Source organism: Lissotriton vulgaris, chromosome 3_2 (assembly GCF_964263255.1).
Source record: "Lissotriton vulgaris chromosome 3_2, aLisVul1.2, whole genome shotgun sequence".
In the NCBI taxonomy this organism is placed as follows: Eukaryota; Metazoa; Chordata; class Amphibia; order Caudata; family Salamandridae; genus Lissotriton; species Lissotriton vulgaris.
In genome coordinates this window covers 25121309-25134525 of record NC_141690.1, presented here as the reverse complement: position 1 = coordinate 25134525, position 13217 = coordinate 25121309, and the positions used below count along the sequence as shown (strand labels likewise).

Sequence of the window (13217 nt, the reverse complement as noted above, 5' to 3'; positions counted from 1 at the left end):
CTTAAACCTCACATATCTGAGGTTTTTGTTTTTGTTGATGTTATCTGCCTGTGCGGATTCCCTTGAAGGAAAATGTGAAAATCTTACTAAAAAAATAAAAAATAAAAAAAAGAACAGTGAAATTGTTAATTTATTATTGTATTATGAGCCTTTCCGTTTGTACGTACCGTCTTCTAACATCCACTTTGACTGTATCTGTGCTATAGAAACAGTGAAATCTAAATGAATAAATGAACTTCTCTGTTTTCAGTGTTTATTTTTGTGGATTTCAATGGCGGTTCCTCAATGTTTTCAAACTGTTCTATTTATTCAGCTGTCTAGACCCCCCCCCCCCCACCATAGCACTAATTAAACATTGATATTTTTGAGTGTTATTGACTATTTTTTTACTGGATGTGCGTTTTCTGTAAGTAGCACATAGTACAGCAAACACAATGCTCCCTTACTTTTCTAGTTTGAATTCAGCGCCCAAAGTGAGGAATTTGGTAATCCAGACTGAATGCCATAGTTCTGGTGGTTCTCGGACACTGTCACCTGAGTCTAGCCAGTAACCAATGACAGCTAGAGGTCTCCAAGAGAAGGCCTCAAACTGGTGGCATCAGCAGGATAAAACAATCTGAACACACTGTAATAAGAAAACATACAGAACGTTTTTAGTAGGAGGTATAGGATGACCTCAGCACCTCACCATAATAGGCACAACTTTGAACCATAGTAAGAGTATATGTATATGTTTTGAGACCTGGCAGTACAGTGCAAAAAGAAACTGTGATGAATGATTTACATTTCTGAAGGCAGTGGATTAAAGTATGTTGTAATACCTCTTTCTATCAGAGCAACTGAGGACTAAGTGTTTAAAGCAATTCGAGCTGTTCCTTACTGCCTTGCAGAAAGCTGATCCCAAGCAGCTAGCAATAGCTGCTAAGTGTATTGTAGTCAGAGGAGGACATAAAGTGGTAGAGATCAGCAGGCGGCATCAAACTTCAAGCGGGACATAGTACCTCGTCAAATAGATAGAACTTTGAAAAGAAAGGCAATGAAAATTGCTAGGAAGCCCAGGCAGGATTTTTGCTCAAGGAAGCGTTGTGTTATGTCAGAGTGAGTTAGTTAGGTGGGGGCCTTAACTCCAAGTAAAATGGTGGCTATGATTTAGACAGCAAAAGCGACATCGAGCGAGACTGCAACGATAAGAATGCAGCTCCTTATCTAACCAGTATTCTCTTCCATACCAAGAACCACAGTACTGGCCTAGAAGAAGTAGTAATGTGGAGGTCGGGTTATTAAACAGGTGGTTCTCAATGCACACCAATACCTCCATGGAGTCTATGGATAAGCAAATGAGCATAAGGGTGGTAATTATGTGCATGTTGTGAATACTGATAAATATTAGTGCAAATGTCTGGCCCTAGTATTAAGGTGCTAATTCTCAGCATACCTGTGGGTTTTATAATGTGGCGCCCATAGCATGACGGTGCCTATCCCTAGCACAAATCTGGCCCTGGCAAAAAGGTGGAAATTGCAGGCACACTATTGGCACCCCTCTTTTGCTGGTAGCAAAATATTTGCAATTCTTACCATACTATGGGCACCCATTGGCATGTACTACCAGGTAAATAAAAAAATGGTGGTTTGTAAAAATATTTGGTGGGTTCGGGATTAGATATCCCTAGCATCTTACTCTGTTGATGGAAAGTCATGCCCCTATGTTGTATAAACATTTCCAACATGTCGCATTCCTCCAACCATCACACTTGCACCAAATATCCCTCTTACTCACATTCCCTTCCCTTCATCAAGACAGGTGCGCCCTCAGTCATCCTTCAGAAAGTAAGTAAACTCACTCATCCATTCATTCCTCCGAGCTTTGACTTATTCTCGCATTCACCTATCCATATATATGCCCATGCCCGTTATTCACACAAAGTCAGCAAACCTTGAAGTACTTTCCCCTAGAAAGAGTGCAGGGGCACTCTATTGAAACAAACAAGTTATACTTGCTGCTTTGCCAAACCAGATGCATCATACCGGATTCACTGCGGTCACAAAAAGGAACATGCTATTTCGAATGATGAGTTTCCTGACACCTGCCTGGCGCAGGTTAGGTCATCAGTAAGTTGCTCAGGGTGATGGCAGTTGCTTAGTGCGAGAATCTGAATGCCAAAAGCTGTGTTCCAACTAAAATGTTCTCCAATATAAATAATACTTCAAACGTATTTAAAATGTCGCCTTCAAATAAGGCAACGATTTTAAAATGTGCTTCCGGTAGAATGATACTGTTTGCACTCAAGCTCGAACATTAAGAACGCAGAAGTCGTTTACACACATTGATGAATTCAAAATCTAATCACAGATGTTGATTTTAAATAAGTATTTTGATTTGCTTTTTTTTTGCAACTGTGTATTTAATTAAACACCTGAAGTATTAATTGTATGTTTATATGAAAATATATATGAAATGAAAATGACTCACCATGCTGTGCTGTAAAGAGCATCCTCCTCATCCATTTCCCCATTTTCAGTATCAAAAAATTCAGTCTCAAAATCCTGAAGAGAAATAGAAAAAATAAATGCGTGTGTCAATTGAACATACTAATTAAAACTTAAAACTGCAAGTATCCGTCTTTCACTCTTTTCTACATTTACCAATAGAAATCAAGTTTGGATGCAACGTTTTTCTTTTCCTTAGTTACCATTAGAATCTAAGTTTGGATGCAAAGTTTTATTTTATTTGTAATTACTTTTTAGGCGATAAAATGTGAATTAGCAACCAAGAAGAATACTCTATTCATAACACTCTGCTCTAGTGAGAAATTGGAGTATTTTTTATAGTGCAGTGAAATAGCCACATGTGCACATATGTATATACGGACCAGTGGCAAATCTTATTTACTCCCAAAAAAGAAACTGCTTGCATCAAAATTAATCTGAATCACTTGCCTGACATGTTACAAAGCCTTCAAGCCACACTCTCCATCTCTTTCTCCTACCAGCACTCTCCTCTGAGTAATTGCTCTCACATTCACTTGTTATATGTCACTCAACACATCTTCTCCTGAAAAGCCCAGTGCTGTGAACCATCCCTACGCATATTAACTCTAACACACCAGGCACTAACGAATTCTCTGATAAAGGTCCTACAATTTACCCTATTACTCAAATCTACAGACCGCCTAAACAAAATCAAGTATCAATCTGTCCAAGCAACCTCAAAAATATTAGCACTTCTCAACCCACTGGCCCATCTCCTGCAAATTACATCAACGTTGCCCTCCTACTCTGTAAGTCTTTTGTGTCTCATGCAACTTTAATAGCTTTCCTCATCTAGGACTTTGCTCCGATGCTGCTGCACTCCCGGAAACCTGTTCTATTTATCTTTCATCCCACCTGCTGCACTCCCGGAAACCTGTTCTACTTATCTTTCATCCCACCTGCTGCACTCCTGGAAACCTGTTCTACTTATCTTTCATCCCACCTGCTGCACTCCTGGAAACCTGTTCTTCTTATCTTTCATACCACTAACCCGACACTAACAATCAACACACTCCACCTCAATAGAAGTAAAAGAAGGTGGGGTATTGTCTTTAACCACAATGTGCGCCTTTAATTGCTAAGGATTAACTTCGTAAACTCTTCTTACTCCACGGCATCATTGTGAAAACAGCACCTCAACCAATGAGGCTGGACATCTTTCACTATCCACCTAGCAGCACAAAGATTATTGTTGACAATCTCCTTTATTTTTGCACTGATCATCCCATTTCCTTTTGTTGCAGATTTTGCTGGGAGAGTCTACAGCGAGAAAACGTCGAAGAGACAAATATCCCTCCTCAAATCCTTCTTTTCGGACATCAACTTCCTACAAATAGCCCCTTTCCCAAGCACATTATGGGCTCTACCCTGGACCAGTTTTTTCATAAAGAACCAGCATGGCCCATCTCTCTCATATTGAATTAGGCTGACCACTTAATTGCTTTCAAAATTCTGTATTTTATGCATGCTTACCATGATAATGGAGATGATAAACTCTTAACCCCTTCAAACACACAGACAGCACGCACTGGCAAAGTCAGCAGCACTAGGTCTTTCTTTATTATGGAAATACAGTCAATGAAAAACGTGTACATATTTTCATAGATAATTTGTTCAGTGTCTCTGCGTAACCTGCTTCTTGCTGTGTTTTTTTTACAGTGTTTTCATGTCCTTTTACTGTTAGTTAAGCCACAGGACAGTGGTGGCTGGTGAGACTTGAAAGTGGTGAGCATAAAAGTTTGTGATGAGTGGCTTGTGACGAGTGAGTGCAGCGAGCGTGCCCGACAGTCACAAGGGTGGTCCGGGGGATGTTCTACCCCAAGAAATTTTTTAATAAAAGAGCGGGCAAATGGTGCATTTTCAAGCATATTTGAGAAAGCAAGAAGGTTAATAAAGCAATTGTTAGATTCTAGTTTTAACATCAATAATGCTCACTAATAGTACGGCAAATAATCTCTGTGATGATCTCAAATTTCTCACATGTAAGGTCCTGTTTTTATGTAAAATAGGCTTTTTATATGGATGTTGCAAGAAACAAACCGCATTTCTCTGAAAATTTTCAATAATAGCCTCTCACACCACCTACATTCATAATAAAATATAGAAAATCATATTTTAAACAGTTTGTTTCAGAATTATTCAATGTCATCAGGGAAAGAATCTCTGCAGAGCAGAGTTGCCTCTATAAGGGGACCCATGCCACCAGAGACTCTGGTGCCCCGCTGGACAAAATGACTTTTTTCTGAAATGCCGTTTGGAGGGGGGGGGGGGGGGGAGGGGGGGGGGGTTTGGGGGGAAGCTGGAAAAAAATTTCAGGCTACAGAAAAGAAAACAAGAAACCTTCAGCTCAACTATTCACAGCAACAGGCTGACTGGATTCCATTATTCTGTGTTAGATTTAAAGTGAATTTTGAACATGTAAGTAGAACTTTAGTGAGCAGAAAAACATCAGAGTACAAAGTCAGACACTCTGATTCACAAAATTAAAATTCTTGGAACTTTCAAAGCACCCGGTGTGGTAGCTGTGCAGATATAGTGGATGGATGTCTAAATGAGGAGTTGATGGGGTGGATTATGTGCATATCTCCTGGATGAATATCTGAATAAGAGATGCCTCATGCGCATCTCTCCTGGCTGCGTGTCAGAAGGAGGCATGAAAGGTGAGCAGATCTTCTGAATGAGTGAAGGAATATCTAGCAATTTTTTTCGAGCATAGACAATAAAATCATTGAAAAGTGTAGTATTCTCAGATAATATGCAATCAATAGAAACACCAATTAATAAAAAGCGCACGTCAGCATTAAACATTTAAGAAAGTGGAATACAAAATCGTCATATTTTAACAAATTGAAAATTCAAGTCGTTAATGCCAAAATGTTATTGAGTAAACTGAGTAAAAAATACAAAGGTCACAAATTAACCAAGTGTGGTGAGCCCTTCATTTGGGGATTCCAGTGCTCCCGTGACAGGCTATGCAGAGTACCAGATGAATACTGTGGGTACACACCTCATTATTACAGAACCCATGCTCAGCCAATATGTGATAAGTACAAGGTCAGCTCTGGATCCAATATATTATGCGCATGTGGGCTGTACGAAATTCCAGTAAGCCACGTCACCTCATTCAAACGAGCACAGTATGCACATTGTAGCCACAACAGTTCATTCAAAGTAACACAACATTGGGGTGCAAGTTTAATAAACGCGGTGACAATACACCCATGCACAGGAATGACTGAATTTGAAATCGCTCGTCTGAGTATGTGAATGAGCAGTAAGAAAGAGGTGTGCAGACCCCCTGTATGAGTGAATGAGTGAATCAACCAGTCACTGCGTGCAGAACACCTGGAGGAGCAAATGAATGAGGAGTGGCTGCCTGTAAATGTCCAAATGAAATGAGTAGTGTTGGGTGTGCATATCTGATGGATGAATGAACAGTGTGTGCAGATAGTGAATGAGATGTAGCAACAGCTGTGCATGTTTCATGGATGAGTGAATGTATGACTCTTGTGGAGATGCCCTGAATGAATGCCTGAATGAGGAGATCCCCCTGCATAAGTGCCGGTCACAGACACTCTCTTACCCATGCAGGTGCCCTGTTCCAGGGAGCAAGTCCTTGGCCTGACATGCGAAGGGGAGAGGGGGACCTAATAGCGCGTGGTCTGACCAGTTCACACAAAATTCACTCCGGCCTTGGCCCTTCATTCGCCTTTACCCCTCAGGTGAAGTTAGCAGTTTTACTCATTTTTCGATGCCCCTATGGAATGCAGGCTATTTTCGCTAACAGAATAAAACAACAATAATTTTGCATTCAGTTTGGAGACTCACTGCATCATCAACAATGCCCCTGGAATAAAGTTAGCTGTGGTCGCAGTCGAGCCCGCTCTCCTCGTGGTACGGTTGCACCTCGGAGCAGCTTTCCCCGGCATGGCGGGTGCACACCGGGCAGCAGGCGGATCCGTCCAATACCACGGGAACCCCTTATGTGCAGCCCAGGCTCTCAATTCTCGGGGGCGGGGTTCCTAAAATATAAATAAAACTAAAACTTACCTGATCCTGGTCCCACACTGCTCCTGGGCCGGTCCAAAGCAGGAACAGGAACAAGTATGCTCCCTCCTCCCTCCCTTCCTGTAGCCAATCACAACGCTGCAATGACAGCGTTGTGATTGGTGCGGAGTCCCGGACAGTGCCCAGCCGGGCACCTGTTGGGAGGCCATTTTCTCTATGTAGGCTGCAGGCAGCTTACATAGAGAAAATATAGAGTGTGCAAGACTGCTTTGGGCAGACCAAGCAGTCACTGCACTCAGAGTTGTGCAAGCCACTCCTCCCGAACCCCCAATCAGACATATCCTCCCACCCGTCCCCAACCAAGCATACCTCTGACTTCTGCTTTCTCGCAGCGTGAGAAGCGGAAGATAAAATGGCATTTAAAATACCATTTTATTTTCTGCTTCTCGCACTGCGAGAAAGCAGTGATGCAGCGCTCCTACGCCCTAATGGAGTGGCCACCACTGCTCCAGGAGTTCAGTTCTCCTGATTCCCCCTAAGCTTGAGGTTTTGGTGCCATGCTGCACTGTAAGCTTGTTTAATAAAACGTAGGGCATGGACATCAGCAGAGTACCAAGGGGTATGTGGTAGAGAAGCACAGATCACATAATCATGCACAGTTTTCAATACCTATCAGTTTTAATGCCCTTTACTAATCTAAATGAAACTTATGGATTCTGATGACAAAAATGTAATTAGGTGTGAATTTTGGAATAAGATTAAATGATGAGTAGTACTGCTGTAACTGAATTTAAAGTAGAAGGTAGATAGAAGCATTCTGTTAGACCACTGTGAAGATAAGCCTAAAGGAGTCCTGAAATCCTTTGGCTCACAGGATTTGGAACAATCTTCAAGGATATTCTGGCTGACATCCATTCAGCTGGTATAAGGACACAGAAGGGAAGGAAGAAAGAGGCTAATTCCAGTAAAGAAGGTCCATTTGGCTAATGTAGAAACGTGGCATGTCTAGTTTGTCCTTTGTATACAGCAAGATGATGAGGTATGACATGATTGTTCTATGTGTGCATGGACTGAGTGAACATGCTATAGAATATGAAGTGTGGAAGCTGTAAGACTGTTGTGGTGCATGGAATGTTGTTTTCTGTATGTTGGGGGGTGTCTGGGAGATGGATTATAGTTGGAGGGTGAATATAGTCGTAAAAGGACCTACCTGCTGTGATTGCAACCTAAGGGCCTAACATGGAATAACATACTGCTTATTTGAAAGGCTCTAGACTCCTGTATGAGACTACCCTACAACTACAACACCAGTTATGATAGGACTGTACTACACCTAAAGAGATGCCTGGGTGTAAAAAGGTAGCGGTTAGAAACATAATCTGAAGACCATGGAGATGTAGGAGACAAGGTGTGACTTTTGCAGCATCAAGTAATATTGACACTCAGTCATATTTCTAAGCATGGGCGAATTTTGCGAATTCGTGATTTGCGAATTTGTGGATTGGCGAATTTGCGATCCGCAAAATTCGCGGATTTTTTTTTCGGCGAGTTCGCGGGGCGATTTGCGTGTTCGTGGGGCACTTTGCGTGTTCGCAGGGTTTTTTTTGTGCGAGACCGCTCGTTGTTGTGCCCTTCTGCCCTCTGCCCCACTCGTTTTTTGAGCCATTCTGCCCTCTGCCCCACTCGTTTTGCCCCACTCGTTTTTGTGCCCTTCTGCCCTCTGCCCCACTCATTTTTGTGCCATTCTGCCCTCTGCCCCACTCGTTGTTGTACCATTCTGCCCTCTGCCCCACTCGTTGTTGTGCCCTTCTGCCCTCTGCCCCACTTGTTGTTGTGCCCTTCTGCCCTCTTCCATACTCGTTGTTGTGCCCTTCTATCCTCTGCCCCTCTCCTGTTTTATTTTAGAATGGCGCTGGCAAGCTGCCAGCGCCATCCTAAAATAGTTACTAAGTTAGCTTCATCAGGAAGCACTAATAGATAAAATAAAGCAGGTGCTCGAATTCAGTTAAACTCGAGCACCTGCTTCTATTAGTGCTTCCTGTTGATGCTAACTTAGTAACTATTTTAGAATGGCGCTGGCAGCTTGCCGGTGCCATTCTAAAATAGTTACAAGCTTGAAGCTTGAACTTTTGCTCCCCGGATCCGTTCCGCTCGCGGATTCGCGAATTTTCGGCAAAATCGTGGGAATTCACGGATTGCGAATTTGCCGAAAATCCGCAAAATCCGCGAGTGGAATGGATTTTGCGCCCATACTTACATATTTCTCATTTTTAAAGGACCAGAATGGGCAACAAAGTTTCCAGAGGAAAACAAGGCCTAGCCAGCGTTTGATTTTTGGTTTGCCCTGCTTGCACTTTTTCCACTTTTAAAGGCTAATGCATAACCACTATAGCGGTGGCTCCTCCGCACTGTCGGAGGAGCGTTGTCCCACTGGCTCAGAGCCAGTAGCTGAAAAATAAAACAATATTTTATTTTTAAGCTGTTGGCTGAACCAGTGTGTGTAGGGAGGGGCGGGGCCAGGCTGTGCCATGGCAGATGGGGTAGAGTGATGTGCACTGCTAAGTGCGCATGTCGGTTTGGTGGCCATCTTAGTCCAGCCAAATTGACAGGCACAGTTAGCTTTCTCCAACCTAACTGCGTTGGATAGCTGGGTTGGAGAAACAGTACAGACTCCCCATGCCCGAGCATGCATAAAACCAGCCCCTCACGCCAATCACCATGCTGCTCTCATGAGTGCAGCACGGGTATTTAATGGGGAGTCTCTGATGCTGTCCCAGGGATTGCTGGGAGTAGGAAGCAGAGAAGCACTGAGGTGCAAGGCGGCCGGCAGCATCAAGTAAGTAATATTAACGTCCGCACCCAACCAAGTTCCACCTGTATACCAATGGATTCAAATACCATAAGCAAATTAAAAGCGGTGCGTAGACAATTGAAGACACTAAACGTGAACATCGAAGGAATACCTGGAAATAATTCTGGGCCAAACTACTATATGACATAACCACCAGCAATTCTGCTAGGTTCTAGCACACCATAAATGGCCTATGGGCGTGTCCCCCAAGGTAGCTTCCTCCATTATTTTGGAGTCAGAGTGGTATCTCTTTCTACACGACCACTTTAAAGACCTTCCACTCTCAGACCAGTTCTACGAGCAGATCGATGACCCTACGTGTAGCAGGGTCTGGGAGGTTCAAATTACTATACATATCAAAGGAGGGAATGAAGAGGGAACATGTCCACATGGACACAGGGAGTGGATTCAATCCCCTCAACTGTAATTTATAAACAAGTGGAATCCACCCACACAAGATAGGCAAAAAAAAGCAAATGGTCTGGGGTTGGATGCATTTCCTACAATGGTTGGAAGTACGTTGTATTCTTTAAATACCCCTCACACACCAAAAAGACCCTTGGTGTCATGCTTCATCATAGGGGTCTTTGCGCCCCTCTACGGAACGCGGCATGCTACTAGCCAGCGGGTACACGGGAGCACTGATGTAATCACTATGTCTAGTGTGAGAGGGTTGTGAGTGGCAGGGTCAGGAGTGGATGGTGAGTGAGTTAATAAAAAATACCTGGCAAGTGAGGAGTAAAAAGATTTTTAATATACCTCCATGCTGGTATTGTTAAAAATAGTGAGGTGGAGGTTTGGTGTATTTAATGTACATAATCTCCTGGGTGCGTCGACATGTTTTGAAGCCACAAGCTTCTTCAGGATGGGTGCACAGACCCCTACCCTACTCACATGCGACAGTCTAATACCATCTTTACATAAGGAATATTATGTGTAGAATTGATGTGCACATGTAGCCAAATGTGCCTACTGTGGTCAAATGGACTGGAACAAGGTAATACCTTAAATGTTGATCTGTAAAAGAACACAAAAGTGCAAATGGAACATTAGGTGAGTGGAAAGTGAAGATCGGACCTGTAAAGGTGAAATACACAGTGTCTAGACGTAACTATAAGCGTATCAGTGTCAGTGCAGTGCCCTGAAATAAAGGGGACAGATACTAGACATATACAACACTTAACATAAAACACACACTCTATACAAGTCTATTCAAATAGCAGTACATCCATGGATTTGGCAAAAGAAGTTTTTAAATTGGGAATAAAAAGGTAGATAGATTGCATACTTGCTATATAGAAGCCAATGGCATCATGAGCCTTCAAAAACGGAGGGGACCCTGTGCTTAATTGCATTCTGTAAGGAGAATGAATGCAAATTCAGTGATGCATAGGGTACTCACTTGGCTCGAGTTGTGGTAATCCTGCTGAAAGTAAATTCAACAAACTTAAGAAGGACAAGGAACATTTTACCCATGAGTGGAGAAGTGTGGCTCAATGGTTAGAGCGCAGACCTTGATGCAGAGCACTGGCCAGGGACCAGGGTTCGATTCCCGCCTCGGCGGGATCGGGCTTAAATTCCTCTGACCAGATATTCTCGCCTCAGTGCCGAATCTAAGCATGGGCCCCACGCTGCAACTCTGGGCAATAGCTTGCTTAGTCTCCACAACGGCCCCCGATACACAAGGGATGCCTGGTTTCACCATGGGATGCCCAGGAGTGGACACCTCACAAGGAAAAGCCAGGAGGGGTTCCCTTGTGGTAGGAGTACAAGCGCCGGGATGCTTACGGGTTACTGTTCGCGCTATACAAATACAACACATACGCTATACAAATACAACCCATGAGAGCGCCTACCCATACACAAGGGATGACTATTTACCAAAAGACTTTAACAATGACCTGGATAGGGATACCTCAGATACCCGTTCCAACGGTTCCAATTCCAGCAGGACGAACACCTTCAGGAATCAGAGAGGAGGTCCGCAATACCAAAGATCGTATAATCCCAGACGGAGAGGATTGGGCGGTTACCAAGTCTCCCCGGCTTTTCAACAATACCCATTCGGACCTCCTCCGATGGGGGGTCCATACCAACAATGGGCACCCGACTATGATTATAACTATTATGGGCCACCGCCTTTTTTAGGATCACACCCGGGACCCCGATGGGGCAGGAACAGGAGAGGCAATAATGTGCACTGGACAGTGGAAGAAGCAGAGGACCCCCACATCTCTATAAGGAGCATGACAGGCTCAGTCAACAACCAGGCGTCAACCAGCAAGAGGGGCAACTAGTGGTGAATATCACAGCACATGAATTAATGGAAACCCAGAGGAGAGTCCTAGAAAAAGGCCTGGGATTTATACCTACCATCTGGCTGGATACATTTAAGATCCATGCAGAGATGCAAGAATTTATGAGGAAACTGAAGCTATGGGCCTTCTTTAAGGATAAGAGCACCACCACCTTTGAATCAACGGACACAGGCTTAAGACTGAAATCATCTTTCACTCCACCAGATTCCACCCTACCGGTTGAAATTCTGGCCTTTGAAAAAGCAGTGATGGAAGACCTAGGAAAAATGACCAAGGAAAGCCACACTCCCTTTCAAAACACCACCAAACTAGAGAAAAAAGCCATTCAACAACTATCAAATAACAAAAAGATCACTATAAAACCTGCTGACTGCTGTGGGGCAATAGTGATACAGACGTCAGCGGCCTACGACAATGAATGCAGGAGACTTCTGGGAGACAGGAGAAACTGCGCTGTTCTACAGGAAGACCCCACTGAATCCTTATGGATCCAGATCACGGAAATGGTGGAAGAAGCTCTAGCACACAACTGGGTGTCAATGAAGGAAGCTGAATTTCTGATCCAGAAATCACCCAGGACCCTTCATTTCTACACCATTCCCAAAATACACAAAGACCTGGCACATCCACAGGGGCAACCAATAGTCTCAGGCATAGGCTCAATTTTGAAACCTCTGTCCAAATTTGTGGACGCTTTCCTACGCCCTCTGGTTCAGATGACTGACACCTACTGAAGAGACACAAAAGCAGAACTGCAGCTGCTACAGAATCTAACCTTCGACCCTGAGAGACAGATACTCCTGGGCTCGACGTGGAGAGCTTGTACACCAGCCTGCCCCACGATGAGACAATCAACATCATTGAGGAGATTCTCTTCTCTAATCAATGGGAGTACCAAACATCAAGGAATCTGGTGATGGAATGCATAGCCTTGGCCCTTACAAAAAAATTATTTCTGTATGAAAACACTCTCTACTTACAGAAGCATGGGACCAGCATGGAGAGCACTTTTGCTCCCAGCCTGGCTGGTCTCTATGTTCATCATTTGGAGAGTTGCAGAATTTTCCATCAGGACAACCCTTTCAGGCACAACATTAAGACCTTGAAGCGATACATTGACGACGTGCTGGTCATTTGGGAGGGTGACACTCCATCAATCGAGAGCTTTATGGAGAGGCTCAATCAGAAAAACTCCTTCCTTAAATTTACCAGCACCGCCTCCGGGACCAACTGGTGTTCCTGGACCTGAATATATACCCTGAAGGGGGATCATTGAAGACCGCTAGACATTTTAAACCAACATCAAAAAACTGTCTGCTGCTGTATGACAGCTTTCATCCGCGTCACCTATGTGACAATCTCCATTATTGGCATTTTCTTAACCTCTGGCGAAACTGCACCAACCTTACAGACAAAGTGGAATCCACTCAAAGTGATAGTGATCCCTAGAGTGATGGGGAACACACAGTGTTGTTTAAATGCCCCTCACACACCAACAGGCCCCTTGGTGT

At 43.7% G+C, this 13217-nt stretch overlaps 1 protein-coding gene across 1 annotated transcript in view; it reads right to left on the bottom strand.

Annotated features, from left to right (window-relative positions):
* The window catches only part of ARAP2 (ArfGAP with RhoGAP domain, ankyrin repeat and PH domain 2), a 1270949-nt gene that overhangs the window by 1069993 nt on the left and 187739 nt on the right, over positions 1–13217 (bottom strand). The window contains exon 5 of the mRNA XM_086964430.1: positions 2471–2544. Within this exon, the coding sequence (XP_086820556.1) occupies positions 2471–2544 (74 nt within the window). The remainder of the gene's footprint in view (positions 1–2470; positions 2545–13217) is intronic.